Source organism: Salmo salar, chromosome 15 (assembly GCF_965601325.2).
Source record: "Salmo salar chromosome 15, fSalSal1, whole genome shotgun sequence".
Lineage (NCBI taxonomy): Eukaryota > Metazoa > Chordata > Actinopteri > Salmoniformes > Salmonidae > Salmo > Salmo salar.
In genome coordinates, this window is record NC_138305.1 from 51,960,163 (window position 1) to 51,978,975 (window position 18,813).

The window sequence follows — 18,813 nt, forward strand, 5'->3', positions numbered from 1 at the left end:
CGTCTTTCTTTCTTTCGTACTTTGATTTGCAACCAAAACCAAAAAGAGGATCGTTCTCCTCTAAGCATCATGTCCCACGGGAGCCTAAAGTGTAACTTCAAAAGACTTCCTAAAAGCACCAAGAGACACAGTAGCACAAGTCTAAGGTTTTAGCTAAATGGAAAGTCGAAAGAGCTCTAAGCACTTTGGAGTTGGATGAAAGTAAGATAATATCCTTAGCATGCCCTCTGTAGAAAAGTTAGAAGTTATATTTAGGCTCCAAACTGTAAGTAACCGCATATATACATAGTTCTAGACACACACACATATAGTATAGCGTGATAGCCTATAGTCAGTGATATAGTTTTAGTATAGTCTCTAATTTAAGTTACACTTAGCTATGGGGCCTTTGGTCGTTAACATGGTAAAGACTGTTGATACTATTTTTGTTCTCTCAGCATTCAAGAGAGCAAACTTTCAATCAAAAAGTACAAAATTAGTATCAAGCTCCATGTTCACCTGTCCAAACTGATGCTTCAAAATGTATCTGTCCTGTTTTATATGGTTGACATGTTTCTTGCTGTGCGTGTGTGTGCGTCTTCTCCACAAAGGATACATTTTGAGATCTATTTTTCAAAGAACAAAATGCTTTCAGCATAGATACTGTGATATGTGGCAGACTAACTGCAACGGACCCAGTCCTCCTCCTCTCTCTTTCTCCTGTTTGTTCCTTTGTTTCCTTATACGTCGGAGGCTTGCCTTACCTGAAACATTCTAATAGAGAACAGATATCCTCAAATTTCTGTGCGCATCGTTTTTCTCTCTCCCCTCCTATAACACATATAGTTTTGACACCAGGTTAAAGTGAGATGTACAGGGACTTTAGAAAATATGAATTGACTTATTCCACATTTTGTTGTGTTACAGGCTGAATTCAAAATGGATTAAATATATATTATCATTTTTACCAGTCTTCACACAATACCCCATAATGACAAAGTGAAAATATGTTTTTAGACATTTTTGCAAATGTATTAAAAATTAAATACAGAAATGTCTCATTTACATAAGTATTCACAATACCGGTTGCTCAGCTTGGTCAGACAGCCAGCTCAATTTGGGTTGTCATAGCACAGGGGTGTGAATACTTATGCAAATGAGATATTTATTTTCAATACATTTGCAAAAATGTTTCAAAACATGTTTTCACTTTGTCCATTTACTTATTTTTGGATCAATTTTGAATTCAAGCTGTAACACAACAAAATATGGAACAAGTCAAGGGGTATGAATACTTTCTGAAGGCAATGTAACTCTCACTTCCCTCTACAGTAGTGTGAAATAATCATAACACATAATACCAAAGGTGATAATTAAGTGTGTTTTAAATGGAAACAAGTCACTTGTTTTGAGACGACTTGGGTTTAGGGTTTTATGCATGTTAATATTCATATCAAGCTGTCAATCATGTTCCCAAAAGAGCTTAGCCAGTTGTGTTGTCTGATAATAAACCCAGATGGACTCTTATTGCTCCTGAGAATGAATAACTACTAACTAATACTGTCTGGTTCAGTGGGTGAACCAGCGCAGAAATAGAAATGACTAGGGTTTACTGAGAATGGTGCGACAAACCAAAAAACATCCAGTCAGCGGCAGTCCTGTAGGCGAAAACAGCTCGTTGATGAGAGAGTTCGAAGGAGAATGGCAAGAATCGTGCAAGCTAACAGGCGGGCCACAATCACACAAATAATGTCTCAGTACATCTCGGAAACGCATCTCGGGAACACACAACTTGTCGATCCTTGTCACGGATGGGCTATTGCAGTGGGTTCCATTCCTATCAGCTAAAAACAAGAAGAAGCGTCTCCAGTCGGCACGCGATCACCAACACTGGGCAACTGAGGAGTGGAAAAACATCGCCTGGAACATGACAGTGAGTTCAGTTTACTTGAGTGGCCAGCGCAGTCCCCAGACCTCAACCAAATAGAGCATCTTTGGGATGAGATGGAACGGGCTGTTCGCAGCATGAATCTGCAGCAACTATGTAATGCCATCGCATCAGCATGGACCAACATCCCTGTAGAACGTTACCAACACCATGTAGAATGCCCCCGGATAATTCAGGCTGTTCTGGAGGCAAAGGGGGGTCCGACCCTGTACTAGATGGGTGTACCTAGTAAACTTGCCAGTGAGTGTATATCTATGGTGTGAAGGACCTCTTCCCCCTCTCTCTCCTCCCCTGAAGCCCTGTGGCAGTCATTCACTGGCGAGCAAAATCGTTTTAATTACTGGGCTGTCCTTCAAAATGCCATCATAGAACACTAATTAATGCCCCACTAATCTGCCTAAATATGCCCGGGCTAATTACGAAACATATGTCCACTTTTCACCGAGCACAATGTGAAGCAGATTCCATTAAGACCAATTGAAATGCAGTATTTGCCTATTCTGTTATTCCTGGTAGAAGATCATGGATCGACGATTCTGCGTATTTATTTATATATTTAGGTTTGAGATAGGTTTCTGAATATGTGCACAGGGATAAGGAAGTAATTCCACAGTTTATAATCTCTAGTGCTTTGTCATCTTGTAGTTTTCTTGTAACATTCGTTGCGTGGAAATTGCGCTTAAGGTTTTTTTAGCAGGAATGTTATCTATTTTTGTACGTGGTCTTTTTGATTTGACTATTGTCGGGAGAAAGTAATTTCCTCTGCAAAGCCATGCATTCGATAACTTTACGTTATCTTGTGTCATGGAGTTACAACATCTGTGTTTACCCTAAAAGAAATGAAATGGACATGTCTGACAGCTTGAACAATTTAAAAATGTAACGTTAAAACTTAAAACCCAAGTTTTCTCAAAAGCAAAAGTGTTAGTAAGTCAGTAACTACAGTATACTATGAACTTGTTTGTCCGAATTTAGTCAACTTGGTACCCCCCCCCCCATATAGTGATGATAATAGTGAACTACATTTAGTCATACACAGTCATACATACATACCTCTTACCATGTTGACACAGAAATTCATATCCTCATTCTGATCCCCTGCTTCCGGTTTTGTTAACAGTTGCATGACATTGTTTTTTATTTATTTAGTTTCTTTTTCATTTGAATCTTTTAATTTTCCATGGTGAAGCGCATTCTGGACATCTCTCCTCCGCTGTACCCTTTTCTGACTTACTGTTTCATTTGTTATGATTTGAGTTGTCCGGACTCATTTATTTGTTTATCTTGGTGCCCCTCATCCGTCCATCTACCAGGATAGAGCTGCTCCCTCCGTTTTGCCTCATCTTGTGCCGCATGATATTTTGGTGGTTGAAAAAAAAAACAGTTCTCCTACTCATCTTCTTGTTTATGTTTTTTTGCACCATTAAAGACTGATTCTGAAACATCCCCCATTTTCGATTTACAACACAGGAAATGAAAGGCAACAAAATCTTTTCTTGCCATCATCCTTTTTTGGGCCTTGTGCAGGCAACCCCATTCTGTCTCAAGAAAGTTGTGTGTGAAAGAATGACTCCCGCCCCCACAACATCCTACCCTGACCCCAACCCAACCCCACATAACCCCGCCTTCTTTCTCTCAGCCTTTCTGCATATACATGTCTGTTTTGAATGCAGATGGCATAAAAATAATTTTATTGCCACAAAGTATATCTGTTTTTCTATTCTATATCTGTTGCTCCTAGTAGAAGGCATTTGTGGCATGCATACGTACGTGACTGTACAGTAGACTAGAAGACTAACTTCCTGTAACTTTCTCGGTGACTCCTCCTCCTTCTGCTAATGCATGTGAATTTGATTGGCAGCCATTTTCTATGCTTCTAATTCCACCCATAACTTTGCTCTCAGGCTAACCCTGCCCCGCCCTGCCCACTGTTGTTATGTGTTTAGGGGCAACAGTTGTGGTTTAAAACCCAGCCACTGTCGCCCCTCCTGCTTCTGGTCTTGTTTCTGTGTCTGTGTTTGTCTGTGTATGTCTGCCAACCTGTTGTGTCTGTCCTTACTGTTTGTCTGTGATTGTTTTGTCTATGTTTTAAAACTGTCAACCTGAAACTACCCTCTGATCCTGAGCGAGTTCCACAAGAAGGTGACAGGAACAGTGCAGGAACAGAATATTCTACACCTGGGGCTGACTCCATTTCAAGAACTACAGTTGTGCACTGTACCGGTTCGATAAGTAGATGACAACACAATTAAGGACACTTCCCCTAACTTACTTTCTTGTCAACCCTCATTTAGACAGCTAAATCTACGATAGACGTTAGCCCCTTCAGTAGTTGACAAAGTGACTGACTGACAACCAGGAAATCCACATGCTATTCAAGTCTCTTGTGAGGGGTCATCGTTACAAAAGATGCTGCTGATGATCAATCACTTTGGTTACCCTAACCAATTCGGCCAATCATTGCATTGCACATTTACATTTTAGTCACTTAGCTGATGTTCTTATCCAGTGCAACATTGGCGACATTGTACATTCTTTTTCAAATAACCCAAAGAGCAGAGTGGCAGATCGACAGGTACAGTAGAGAGTTAACTTCACGGCGCTACTTTCAGTCTCACGGTGCCTGCATAAAACGAGGACACAGGACAGCCATCCAGCAGAAGGAGAAACGACATGTAATAAAATCTTATGAAATGTAACCGCGTGAGCCATTAGATTAGCGTATCAACGACGATGAATAGGCCCAGCGATCTAATGGAGGACTAACCTAATACTGCATGTCTCTTTAACACATGAGGCGGCAGGGAAACAGGGAAAGGGAAACCATTGAGGAGGCTGTGTTAGAACGGGAGCGATGTAGCCCATGATTTCTTTATCGTAGCGCTGATGGTAGTGCTGATGAGATGAAGGACCAGGACGAAGCGGGGGCGTCAGGCGGGCGGCGGGCGCGATGAGGAGAGAGTGAACTGTGAGCGGGATGGATCAGTGACTCGCTCTCCCTCTCTCCCGCCTAGTGGCATTACTGTGGACCTTGGCTGGCTGGAGCTGCCGTCGTCAGGCCCCATCGGGCTGACTGTCACTTCGACACAGGCCCCAGATCAGTTTAAAGGTTATTCAGCTGACATGTCATCGGAGCGGTGAGGTGAGCTTAATGGCCCTTCGACAAATCGACCGGCCGACAGGGGACTTGCTTTGCTGCTTTACACCACGGTGGCTGGCTGGAGGATGCCAATTTAATAGGCCGGAGTGCACCCAGCCAGCCTGCCACACTGTCTTTCAAAGGACAGCACAATCTGACAAAAAAACATCCTAGCTATTTGCCATTAAGGGATAGGGCAGGAGGACACCCCCCTGAAAAGAAAATCTGACCCCTGGGTTATCTGCCACGTGCCACCCACACGCCCGGATAAGGGACACCCCCCTGAAAAAGAAGTCCCCCCCACCCCTGTAGAGTAGGACATTGTTGCTTCCTCACAAACTGGTGAAGTCTTCTTGCTGTCTGTATTCTGACAAGCTGTCAATCTTCTCTTAAATGTATGCTGCTGAGATTTACCTCAAGCGGAAAAGATTAACTTTTAAGTTAATGCTTGGTAGAAATCTCAGACTTCCCCCGATGCACCTGTTTGTTATAATAAGCCCAGGTGCTGTATATCTCTTTTAATACTCTGACAGTAAGGGCTCGATTCAATCCGATCCGCTTTAGCCGACATCCGCATAGCAGTTGTTTTGGTGGTGTCGGAGGTGGAACCGCATTAGAGCTGTCAAATCCACAAGTGGCTCTTGGCATTATACTTAAAGCCGACATTGCCACATTAACAGAAATCCCATGCAGCCTTGTTTACAAGTTTGAACACTGGAATGTAATATGTAATCTACACCTTGATTAGGCTGATAGAAATCCTCACTATTTTGTTTGTGATTTTTCAATTTTTGTGTAATTATTTCTATTTAGCCTACACTTTCTCGCTCTGAACTTGTCACGTGAGTGGGGTGGGTGTGGCTTCGTGAGAATGGTTGCAAGAGCAGCTGCTCACCAGTTTGACGACTCCAACTACCACGTGTATCCTGGACATACGGCTAATAAAACTTGAAACTTGGGGAGGACAGTTACTGCAGCTCTGAGATTTTGATCAACGTCCTGGTTCCCTCTGGAAGTTAAGGTGGATGTATGTGTACGTGACCAATAACATTTGAGTTGATTTAGTGAGGTTGAGGACAGTTTTGTTCAATCTGCTTTTGTCCCGTCTAGTCTGACGCATCCTACATCAGCGTTCGTCTGTCTGAAGGAACACTTTCTTTATAGGATGACGTCAGAAGATGTTAGTGCATCATGCTGCTTCCCTATGTAGTCTCGAGGCTTTCTTTCGAGACTTTATCACCATGGGAGAAAGAAAGAGAGCGAGAAAAAGAGTAAGAAAACACTAACTAGTGTACCTCCAGGTCTGCTGAAGTGTACACTGTAGGCTTAGCACAAAGCCCCTCCGTCTTGACATTAGCTGAGAAAACGAATACGAACGGCGTCTCGTTAAGCAAACTCATTAGAACGTGCAGTGTTTGCACTGAGGTAAAACACTGTGAAATGTGCAGCGCTGGTAAGAGACCTAACGCAGAGGATTAAAGTGTTTACTAAAACGTCAAGGTCCTCTGGCAGGCTTTTGCTTCCCAGAGCCACACACACCTCTCAGAAACACAAACACACACACACACTCTCTCACACCCAGGCAGCTCCCTTCAGATGGGATGTAAAGGTTTTGTTGATCTAGCAGGAAAGCTAACAATTGCCAAAAGCTTTTAGATGTTCAAGGAATGAAGGAGTGAGCGTAAGGATGCAAACAAGGCCAAGACGATACAGGGTAGATGGAGATAAACAGACTCTGAAATCACTTAGTGAGCGATGCTACTGTTTATCTAACAAGGCAGGTAGCCGATTCCTGATTAAAACATTACCATAGCCACACAATGGCAACAGAAACGCTGAATTGGTGTACAGAGCAGAGTACATTGTCTCTAGAATACACACCTGGGCTTGGCGGTGATCCACGGACCCTGTATGTTGTTAGCTAAATAACGTGACATGCACATTGACATCCTAAGGCAAGTACCAACCAATAACACTAAAGATACCAAAGCTCTCTTTCATAGTGATAAACATAAATATACCATTATATCCACTAACATCTCTCAGAGAACTGTTCCAGAGCCAAAAGCAGATCCAGGACTATAGATCTAAAAAGAAATGTTCTTGTCCCCATGGGGTATGGATAGCCCCATCTCCTTGTGCCCTCTTGTGGAACTTCGTCTGAACACTGTTTATCTGTCAAGCAAAGGCTGTTGGTTATGCATTAGCATAAAACTGAACTAAACTAAATGTAATAAAAGCCGATGTTAATTAATTAACTTCCAAGTTGATTAATTAGGTAAAGACGATCACCAATGGTTTTCCTTCTTCCTACCAGATGGTTAATGTAAATAATAGTAAATGGTTCTTTGCCTGAAAACAATATACCCTACAGCCTTTGGTACAATGACCTCTAGTGACCTTTAACCCCCCCCTGACACCATGACCCCCAGCTTGCTGTACTGTTACTGTATATTACTCTCCCTAAATGCAACTTACTTAAAGCATGCACTAACCATGAACCTAATGGTAAAAACAACAAAAATATAAAATGTCCAATATTACCTAACCTCTCTTTGACGTACACCCAGATTGCACGCCTGTTTTGTGTTTTAAAAATACTAACAACAGATATGTATTTCATAAAGAAATAACTAATAATAATGTTATTATTATTAGTTATATATGAAGGTGGTGACAATTTCCCCTACGAACTGTCCCTCCTCTCTACGTCTGCCTCAGTGTGTGCTTTCTGGTTGTTCATCTTTGATAGTGTGTGAGAATTTTTTATGCTTTGAATTTCTTGCTTGCCAATTGTTTTTTTTATTTGTCTGTTTGTACATATATGTAAATATACATATATGTGGATATCTATGTTAATTACTGAAATTGCTCAAAATTACCTCTTTAACAATCTGATAATTAGCTTAGAAGTACTATTGATAATGTTATGAAGACATTCATTCTTAATAAGTACATTTCTTCCTTTTTTCTTAATGATTTTGATTGGTCGACTGTGGATGGAAATCCACAGCTCTGATTGGCTACCCGAAACACCTGACCGATTATACAATAACAAATTACAAAATCATTTTATTGAGAAAAAATAGAAGAAAACTCCAAAATACAATTATCCTCACCACTATCTGTTTCAAATTGTTTCAAAGCTGTTCTTACACTGATATATTCTTTCCTGTTATTCAATTAGCAATTTTGATTACATTTGGATTAGAATGAATTCATTGATTATTAATTTGTGCATGGCAAAGAAAGAAGTTGCAGCTTAGGGTTTGTAAAAACTGTGTTGAAAGTGCTGTTCTCTTCTGTAGATGGGCATGTACATGCTCATGGTTTGTATGTCCCCATCCCTTCCTTACAGCCAAAAGCTCTAATGCCGCCCGGCCGCTTCGTGCCACCTTTACATGGACATGGCAACTGACGTACACATTCACCCCCATCTATGTCATTTTTTACCTAGTCTGTTCATAGGTCGCCCTCCCCCCTCCCACCCCCACCCCCCCAACCCCCTTTACATAGAGAAGTTAAGATACAGTCATCCATTCGTTCAAAACTAATGAACAACGAAGTTCAAGTTAAAGGAGAAAAAACGCTCAATAATCAGACTGTAGATATTTATGGAGAAGCTACGTAAAAGCAGCTTATCTCTCACAAAGCCAAGACTTATCTATAGATGTACAGTTTTCTTTTTATAAAAACAAAAACGACTATATCAAAAGAAAAAAAAATCCTGAACAGAATGGTGAAGATTATTTTTCATGTCATGATGTGTGGATGTATGTGTTGTTTCCTCCCTGTACCATCCTGTCTAAAAGAGAAATAACTTACTCAGTTAATCAAAATTGTTCAAAAGAAACTAACCTAACTTGTCCAAAAGCATTCTCACACAACTTTCTTTTGTAAATTGTTTTCTTCCTGCCAAAATCATGCGGGCAATTTGTTGATGTAAGTTTACAAAATTGATGGTATGCTTTCTTCCTTTTGAAAAGTATTTTTTGTAGGCTCTATTATGATTTTTCAAGCTGACTTTATTTCACCTCTTTCTACGTACTAATCCTTCTTATGGATAAATCTATCTGTGCCTTTAGTTTGTGAATGTTGAAGAAGTTTGCTCTAACTCTGTTTGACAGTCTTAACTGTGTTTGCATTGCTTTACTTATTTTTTTTATTTTGTTTTCTTTTGTATCATTTTTATTGTTATTAGAGATTTGCATCTTCTTTTAGTGCCCTGTTTGTGATGAGCCTTTGCAGTGTATAAGCTAGCCACCTTGGCAAGAGGTTTATGCAGATTCAACCAACATCTGAATGTTACTTTTGAATGTTTTTAGAAACAAATCTAATAGTAAAATAATATAATAAAGGACAAGAGAAGGTAATAGAAATGATAGATACATAGCAAACTGCCATGTTCCAAGACTAGCCAAGAACACACATACAGTAACTGATACTGATATAAGTGGGCTTCTACTCTTGACAATAAATAAAAGCAAAACATTCAGTTGTTGTTGTTGAACTGTCAGGTGACTTTGTGCCATTGTGGTAACTGTATAAGATAAGTCAAAAGGCAAGGGGCTAGGGTCTGTGGGGGAGCCTACTGAAGTCATCATAGAGAAAACATGAATATAAGAAGAAATATACTGCTCAAAAAAATAAAGGGAACACTTAAACAACACATCCTAGATCTGAATGAAAGAAATAATCTTATTAAATACTTTTTTCTTTACATAGTTGAATGTGCTGACAACAAAATCACACAAAAATAATCAATGGAAATCCAATTTATCAACCCATGGAGGTCTGGATTTGGAGTCACACTCAAAATTAAAGTGGAAAACCACACTACAGGCTGATCCAACTTTGATGTAATGTCCTTAAAACAAGTCAAAATGAGGCTCAGTAGTGTGTGTGGCCTCCACGTGCCTGTATGACCTCCCTACAACGCCTGGGCATGCTCCTGATGAGGTGGCAGATGGTCTCCTGAGGGATCTCCTCCCAGACCTGGACTAAAGCATCCGCCAACTCCTGGACAGTGTGGTGCAACGTGGCGTTGGTGGATGGAGCGAGACATGATGTCCCAGATGTGCTCAATTGGATTCAGGTCTGGGGAACGGGCGGGCCAGTCCATAGCATCAATGCCTTCCTCTTGCAGGAACTGCTGACACACTCCAGCCACATGAGGTCTAGCATTGTCTTGCATTAGGAGGAACCCAGGGCCAACCGCACCAGCATATGGTCTCACAAGGGGTCTGAGGATCTCATCTCGGTACCTAATGGCAGTCAGGCTACCTCTGGCAAGCACATGGAGGGCTGTGCGCCCCCCCAAAGAAATGCCACCCCACACCATGACTGACCCACCGCCAAACCGGTCATGCTGGAGGATGTTGCAGGCAGCAGAATGTTCTCCAAGGCGTCTCCAGACACTGTCACGTCTGTCACATGCTCAGTGTGAACCTGCTTTCATCTGTGAAGAGCACAGGGCGCCAGTGGCGAATTTGCCAATCTTGGTGTTCTCTGGCAAATGCCAAACATCCTGCACGGTGTTGGGCTGTAAGCACAACCCCCACCTGTGGACGTCGGGCCCTCATGGAGTCTGTTTCTGACCGTTTGAGCAGACACATGCACATTTGTAGCCTGCTGGAGGTCATTTTGCAGGGCTCTGGCAGTGCTTCTCCTGCTCCTCCTTGCACAAAGGCGGAGGTAGCGGTCCTGCTGCTGGGTTGTTGCCCTCCTACGGCCTCCTCCACGTCTCCTGATGTACTGGCCTGTCTCCTGGTAGCGCCTCCATGCTCTGGACACTACGCTGACAGACACAGTAAACCTTCTTGCCACAGCTCGCATTGATGTGCCATCCTGGATGAGCTGCACTACCTGAGCCACTTGTGTGGGTTGTAGACTCCGTCTCATGCTACCACTAGAGTGAAAGCACCGCCAGCATTCAAAAGTGACCAAAACATCAGCCAGGAAGCATAGGAACTGAGAAGTGGTCTGTGGTCACCACCTGCAGAACCACTCCTTTATTGGGGTGTGTCTTGCTAATTGCCTATAATTTCCACCTGTTGTCTATTCCATTTGCACAACAGCATGTGAAATTTGTTGTCAATCAGTGTTGCTTCCTAAGTGGACAGTTTGATTTCACAGAAGTGTGATTGACTTGGAGGTACATTGTGTTGTTTAAGTGTTCCCTTTATTTTTTTGAGCAGTATACTTTGCTCAGTTTCATTTCATTAGACCCTAACAATAGCTACAGAAAGTTTAGCCTGGTCTCTGCACCCAAGAGGAACCCGACAAGGTTAACCTCTATCTCCATTATTATTTATATTGGCCAATAATCCAAACCCACATAGGATAGCAATTTCTCACTTCATGCTGATGCCTTATTGCTTTACATTTGGAATGCAGAGAAGTCAGTGCCCCAGTAGCTACAAAAACTACAAGACTATAGAGCAAGCTATCTTTGCCTTTCAGCAAAACTTGAGCATTATTAGTTAAAACAGGGGTGGGCAATTCCAGTCCTCGAGGACCTGATTGGTTTCACAGTTTTGCCCCAGCTAACACACCTGACTCCAATAATCACCTAATCATGATCTTCAGTTTAGAATGCAATTTGATGAATCAGCTGTGTTTGCTAGGGATGTAGAAAAAGTGTGACACCAATCAGGCCCCTGAGGACTGGAGTTCCCCACCCCTGAGTTAGAACATACACTGAGTGTACAAAACATTAAGAACTCCTTCCTAATATTGACTTGCACCCCCTTATGCCCCCAGAACAGTCTCAATTCATCGAGGCATGGACTGTACAAGGTGTCGAAAGCATTCCACAGGGATGCTGGCCCATGTTGAGTCCAATGCTTCCGACAGTTGTGTCAAGTTGTCTGGATGCCCTTTAGGTGGTGGACCGTTCTTGATACACACGGGAAATTGTTGAGCGTGAAAAACCCAGCAACGTTGCTGTTCTTGACACACTCAAACCGGTGCGCCTGGCACCTACTACCATACCCCATTCAAAGGCACTTAAATCTTTAGTCTTGCCCATTCACCCTCTTCATGTCAAATCAAATCAAATTGTATTAGTCACATGCGCCGAATACAACGTTCACCTTACAGTGAAATGCTTACTTACGAGCCCCTAACCAACAATGCAGTTTAAAAAAATACGAATAAGAAATAAACATAACAAGTAATTAAAGAGCAGCAGTAAAATACGGTTCCGAGTCAATGTGCGGGGGCACGGTTAGTTGAGGTAATATGTACATGTAGGTAGAGTTATTAAAGTGACTATGCATAGATGATAACGACAGAGAGTAGCAGCGATGTAAAGGGGGGGGCAATGCAAATAGTCTGGGTAGCCATTTGATTAGATGTTCAGGTGTCTTATGGCTTGGGGGTAGAAGCTGTTTAGAAGCCTCTTGGACCTCTCAATGGCACACATACACAATCCATGTCTCAAATGTCTCAAGGCTTAAAAATCCTTCTTAAAACTGTTTCCTCCCCTTCATCTACACTGATTGAAGTGGATTTAAGTGACATCAATATGGGATCATAGCTTTCACCTGTATTCACCTGGTCATGGAAAGAACATTTTGTACAGTCAGTGTATTTCTCAAGCGTATATTGTATCCAGACAGCCAGACACTAGCAATGCTAGACCAGGCAGAATCAATACAGTTACACCCTGGTGTGTAGGTTCCAGAGCTACAGACCCAGCAAGGATAATGATATCTCTGTCCACAAAAAGAGTACACTTGTTATTGAACTTGAAGCGTAGGAGTTTTAGGTGTGGTAAAAATTATGTTTGATATTTTGGCTCACCCTTGCACATCCCTTGCAGCCTTTTGATGCAATGTATACATTTTTATGGCTATTGTTTCTTTTCAGTTTATGGTCTTGTTTGATTAGTTCTGGTTTCATTGAATTTGCACTGGTATAGTATTTTCTATTCTTTATTATTTTTCTTTAATGTTGATATGATTTCCTTTTGTTTGTTTTTTGTTACGCTTTGCTTTTTATGTTTGATGTAATTACTTTCCGGTGTTTGATTGATTAGCTATTGTCTGCGTTCAGAACGTCATGCATGTCCTCTAACGTGTCTCTTTTCTGTTTCTGTTTGCAGGAGGGGAGTTAGTCATCCCCGTACTTGTAGAGGATCCCATAGACATCCCTCCTGTCTCCACCCATTCTCCTTTCATCCCCCTCCCCCCAACCCTCCGCCCCGTCTTCACCATTATCGAGGCCACCAAAGAGTCCCTGCCCATGGCCACTGAGGCGGGGGTACCTTGCTTGTCGGACCGAGGCAGCGATGATTGTGATGATGGTCTTGATGATGGTGGTGGTGATGATGATGATGATGATGATGATGGAATGGTGATATCGGGGTTTGGCTCTGGCGAAGCTTTCGACTCTAGCCTGCCCCCCACTGACGATGAAGATTTTTACACCACCTTCTCCCTGGTAACAGATAAGATCTTGACCACGTCGGCCTATGAAGGTGGCTACAAAGCTCTCGCGCCCAAGTGGGAGGCCAAGGACTTGAGGCCTAGCAAAGCCTCAGAGGCGGGTAGGACTACACCCACCCCGCCTCTACCCAACCTCGGGGGCACTGTAGCGGAGGCGTCCCTCCCCTCGGATGGCACGCCGCCCAAACTGCCCGCCGGGAAAATGGACAACCGCGAGGTGATCAAACCCCTACAGCCGGACATTGTCCTGCTGCCTCTGCCGACCGCGTCCTTCGACCTGGACGGCACCAAGCCCCGCGGGCCCCTCATCACCTCGCCCATGCTACGCACGGTGCCTGCCACGTTACCCACCGTACCCGTCGTAAGGCGGGTGCCCCCGGGGGCCTCGGAGGTGATACGAGAATCCAGCAGCACAACAGGCATGGTGGTGGGCATCGTCTCGGCCGCGGCACTCTGCATCCTCATCCTCCTCTACGCCATGTACAAGTACAGGAACAGAGACGAAGGCTCCTACCAGGTAGACGAGACACGGAATTACATCAGCAACTCGGCACAGACCAACGGCGCCGTGGTGAAAGATAAAACGCCCAGTGGGGGCAGTGGTGCCAAGGGAGCCAGCAGCAAGAGACCGAAAGACAAGGACAAGGAATACTATGTATAGAAAAAAATCAACCATTCCCAATGCAAACAAAAAAATATAAAAAAACTGTTTGGAGAAAATAGGAATAAACGCTTGACAGTACCATATTGGGAGCTGTAATTCAAAAAGGAAAACAAAATCTGCTCATGAGAACTCAAAGTGAATGAGTCCAAGTTTAAACATTTTCAAATGTACTGTGACCTAAAAGCACACTATGGTAAGCATACAGAGAAACAGGCTGATAGGGACACTACTATAAGAGACCTTGTTGTGACGAGATGACGGAGCTCTGTCCGGAGTCGTTGCCAGAGGTTTGGCAGTGTAAGATACTTCACTGTTACTTCGCTATCCCTCCCAAGTGACTGTCAGAGATGTGTGATCCTTGGCGTAAACAACCTTGTCCATTGTAACCCTGTAAAATAACAAAACAAACAACCATAATTTCGGCCATTCTGAGCATGCATGTGAGATGTATGTGACGTGGTGCTGGCATCTGTGTGAGGGACCTGAAGATAAGAACGATTGGTCAGTTAAAGATAAAGTTTGAAAGAGAAAACATAATTAGCATAAAATATTTCCATTTCTATGCCTAGCATTGGTATAAGGGAAGGTATGTGTGTAGTAGCTAAGGTGTATTTATTCCGCCCTATGCTTTTTGAGGGATGAGACATTGTCAGGGCTGACCAGTCAATGCTCAATGAATGGTAGTGCAGTAATGTATCTCCATTTTGTTTTTACCTTTTTTCCCCACCGGTCTCAAATAAGGATTTGAAATCTACAGTATGCATGACATCCACAATCAAGAGGGTATTCAACCGTACTAGAGTGGATGCAGCAGGCAAAATGCTATGTTTTTTTAATTATATATTTTACAGAACATTAGATCCCTGATAGCATTTTTATTTCAGTTAATTTCGTTTTCCATAGAACACTGATTCAGTTATTTGTTACATTCTGTTTGTCCCATTTTTCAGTGTGTCGGAGGTTTATTCAAAGTCATGATGTCTGAGAGATTTTTGGTACAATATTGAAAACAATGTGGCTAAAGAAGACTTAACCAATGTGAAAAAGTTTAGAATTATTTTCTGTTGTCACAGTCAACTGTGTCAAAACAACAAATATGTTTACATATGTTATTGCATCATAGCCGTCGTCCTTTGCAGGTCAATATTGTACATAACCTTTGATTTTTTTTTGTATTGTACAGACAGATCATTTGAGCTGATTTATTTTCTTGGTGTACTACAATACATTACAAAAATCTAACCTTTTTTTGATGTTGAGAAAGTGATTATTGGAGAAAGACTGGAGAAAGCGATGCTGTACTTGCATTTTGTTTGTAAGGAGAGGAGGAAAATGTTGATAAGTTAGAAAATCTAGTATTTTTGGATGGTGTTTCTAAAACGCATGAATATTTGACCAATGGGAGGAATCAATCGATATTGTACTAGGGCCTCCTGATTTTGGATTACGTTGATAGTTTATTTGTTTTTGTTTTTTTTACATAAAAACAGTGAAGAGAAACCTGATAATAAAGAAAGAATCTGGTGGATTTTTGAGACCCAGTACTGGCACCTTACTAAGATACAGGATTATGTTTTTTTTTACTGTGATGTCTATGTTCCTTCCTTTCGGTTTTTGCTGTTCTTTTATGTTTATGTTTCTCCTCTTATTGTGCAGTTTTCATTTGAAGTCCTATCATTTTTATGACAGTTTGGGCTGGCAGTACATTTTTTGTATTTATTTATTACTTAATATATTTGATTGTGTCTTGTTCAGTTCGCATTCTAAGCAAATCTCAAGTCGTTGTGCACATTCATTTTGATTTTGTGTTGTTATTACTGCTTTTCAACCCATTAATAAATCCCAGCAATAAAATGTTCTTCCCCAAGTTTTCAATGGTAGATTATGGTTAGCTGTCTGTCATGTGGTGTGGGTGTGAATGTAAAAAAAGAGCATAGACATGAATGGAAGGGGAAAAGAAAGAGAAAGAAAAATAAATATGGTTGACATGGAGAGGGTTTATGAGCTTTTAGAAGTACATTCATCAGTAACAGAGCACAGAGACAGGATTCGGTTTCTCAACCTGTGTCCATTACCTAAATCATCTTATTCCAAAATGGATGAATGATTTTTTTCCATTAAAAGTAGGGCAGAGGCGATACCAGTATCGCGATACTCGTTAGTATCGTGGCAAGGAAACAAAACACGAAACGGATTTAACTTCTTTAGGAAAACAGCCCTAATGTTGGAAACAAACATCATTATGTTGTCATCCAGAGTCATATTTATTTATTTTCTAATCTATAACACATATTTTATATACAGCAGGTTTTTAAAGGACCAAAGAGTTTGGCCTGCTTAGCATAAAAAAATGTTATCATGGAAAAATGATTGCCATACTGGTATCGTCACAGCCCTAATTAAAAGTCCTAAACACAATAGTACATTTTTAGATTAATCTTCAGGTAATCTTCAGGTAATGACCAGATATTCCTCTAATTCCTTTTTACAAACAAGGTTTCCATCCAACCTTTTTATGCGAGAAAAGTACATTCACAACAGGCCTGATGGAAACAGCGAATTTGTCGGTAAACAAAATATTCTAGACAAGGTGGCAACTTTTTTTTTTGTGTCTGTAAAATGTATTATGAGAGAAATGGGGGTGGAAACAACTTTATGCGCAAATATTGATATAATAATCATATCAAAGTAAACTTGGAGTCACGCAATGAGTTGTGTGGTCCTCCCACTACAAGGCTACAGATGAAATAAGATATGATGAACTTCACATGGAGGTGAAAGTGCACGGTGATGAGCTAGATTTGCCTGGATACCCAAACTCCTTGCTCCGACAAACACTACGCCACACCCACAGAAGTTAGTTTCTTCTCCGCAATGAGTCTGGATCTGATGCCGCATTCAAAACAACTGGGAACTCGGAAATCTCCGACTGCAGTCGGAGATTGTAGTCGGAGATTCCCAGACAACTGGGAACTCGGTAAAACACTAGCTCAGACTGGGAAAAATCATTTTGAACGGTCATCCAACTCGGAATTCCAAGTCGGAAACTCTGGCATCTTTCTAGAGCTCCAACTTTCTAACCTAAAGATCACTGACATCATGATTTGACCTTGTTGAATTAACAAGCTGTTGGCTAGAGCGCCCGTACCAAGATCAGAGTGGGCACATTCATCAGTAGAGTTGGTTGGAAACCCATTTAAATTAGATTTTTTAAATCGGTACATGGGAATTTAACCGCAAAAGTTATTTTTATGTGCGCTACATCATCCCGCACAGCCTTTTACCCGCAACAAGTCAATTAGATAAAAACACATCTCTGGTGGGAAAATGTGCATATTGTTTTTATGCAGATTTGAGTATATTCGCATGAAAATCTCACCAATTGTATGGAAACCTAGTTATAGCTAGAGTCAGTGTTAACTCTCCTATACCCTCCAAGCACAGCAGGTTCTGAGAAGAGACTGGAATAAGAAGAATGCCATTATCCCCTTCCATCACCAGGTCTTTGTGGTAACGCATGAATGGGGGGAATGAGATATTTATTTTCTTCTAGGCACCATATGGACAGGTTATGACTTTGTGAATGGCTGGCTGCTGCACCTGCTTCCCAGACCCATTTTTACACCATTCCATATTTTGCGCTAATGGGCCACACAGTCCTGATCATTACCTTGGAATTACCCATTGATGTAAGTTAGAGGGCTGTAAGGAGTATATTTAGCCAGCACAATGACTACATATTAACTCATTCATTCTGCTACTGCCAAGGGTAATAAGAGTCCAACAGTTTTTTTTGTTTTCTTTACGACCTAAATGTACTTTCACATTCTCATTGAGTGACCTGACATGCTTTTTTTACTCTCAATGGGAACATTTTAGTAGGCTTACAGTACTCGTGGTTGGTTGGGCTTAGTGAGGTTGCTAGTATTGACTCTGTAAGAATGTACGTATGATGCATAGAAAACCAATAACCGTGTATTAGTGTATGAATGGGTTTGTCCAAAAAAACACCTGACTGCACCAATCAGTAGCCTGTCTATAACTGTAACGCTGGATCATAGGAGGAAGGAAGAAGCAGGTGACTGACTGAGCCTTTAGTGATGTCACACACAGCTGCTATTTGGTGGTCTTGGGTGGCTCATTTGGTAAAAGTGTGGCACAAGCAACGCCAAGGTTGTGGGTTCAATATCGCACAGTCATGACATACCAATACGAATAATGAATGCACTCGTACTTTAAGTTGCTTTGTGTAACCTTGTCTGCTAACTGACAGGTAATATTTCAGGTGTACGCTGGCCCACCCTACCCTGTCACCTCAGGGCCATGTAACCAGCGGGTGGGTTAACTGTTGTGCTTGATGGCTCAGAGAGACTGTTTTCTTTTTTTAGTCAAATGTGCAGAAATAGGTTACATCAATTTGCCCAAACAGATTGGATAATTCATACCATTCATTCGAACCCCTTCTGTTCTTCCACATTTATTTTACGCTACAGCCTTGTTCTAAAATGGATTACATTCATGTTTTGCGTCAATCGACACAAAATACTCCATAATGACAAAGTGAAAACCGGTTTTAGAAATGTTTGCAAATTGATATATAATTTTTTAATCTTGAAATAGCTTATTTACATAC

At 41.7% G+C, this 18,813-nt stretch overlaps 1 protein-coding gene across 12 annotated transcripts in view; it reads left to right on the forward strand.

Moving 5' to 3' along the window:
• Positions 1–16,049, forward strand: part of nrxn3b (neurexin 3b) — a 416,132-nt gene extending 400,083 nt beyond the window's left edge. For 9 of the 12 annotated variants that reach the window (XM_082961878.1, XM_014145029.3, XM_082961868.1 and 6 more), the window contains one exon: positions 13,174–16,049. In XM_082961878.1, the coding sequence (XP_082818004.1) occupies positions 13,174–14,177 (1,004 nt within the window). In that variant the 3' untranslated portion in view covers positions 14,178–16,049. The remainder of the gene's footprint in view (positions 1–13,173) is intronic. The other 3 variants (XM_082961875.1, XM_082961876.1, XM_082961872.1) reach the window with 1 other exon arrangement.
• The last annotated feature ends 2,764 nt before the right edge of the window (positions 16,050–18,813 follow it).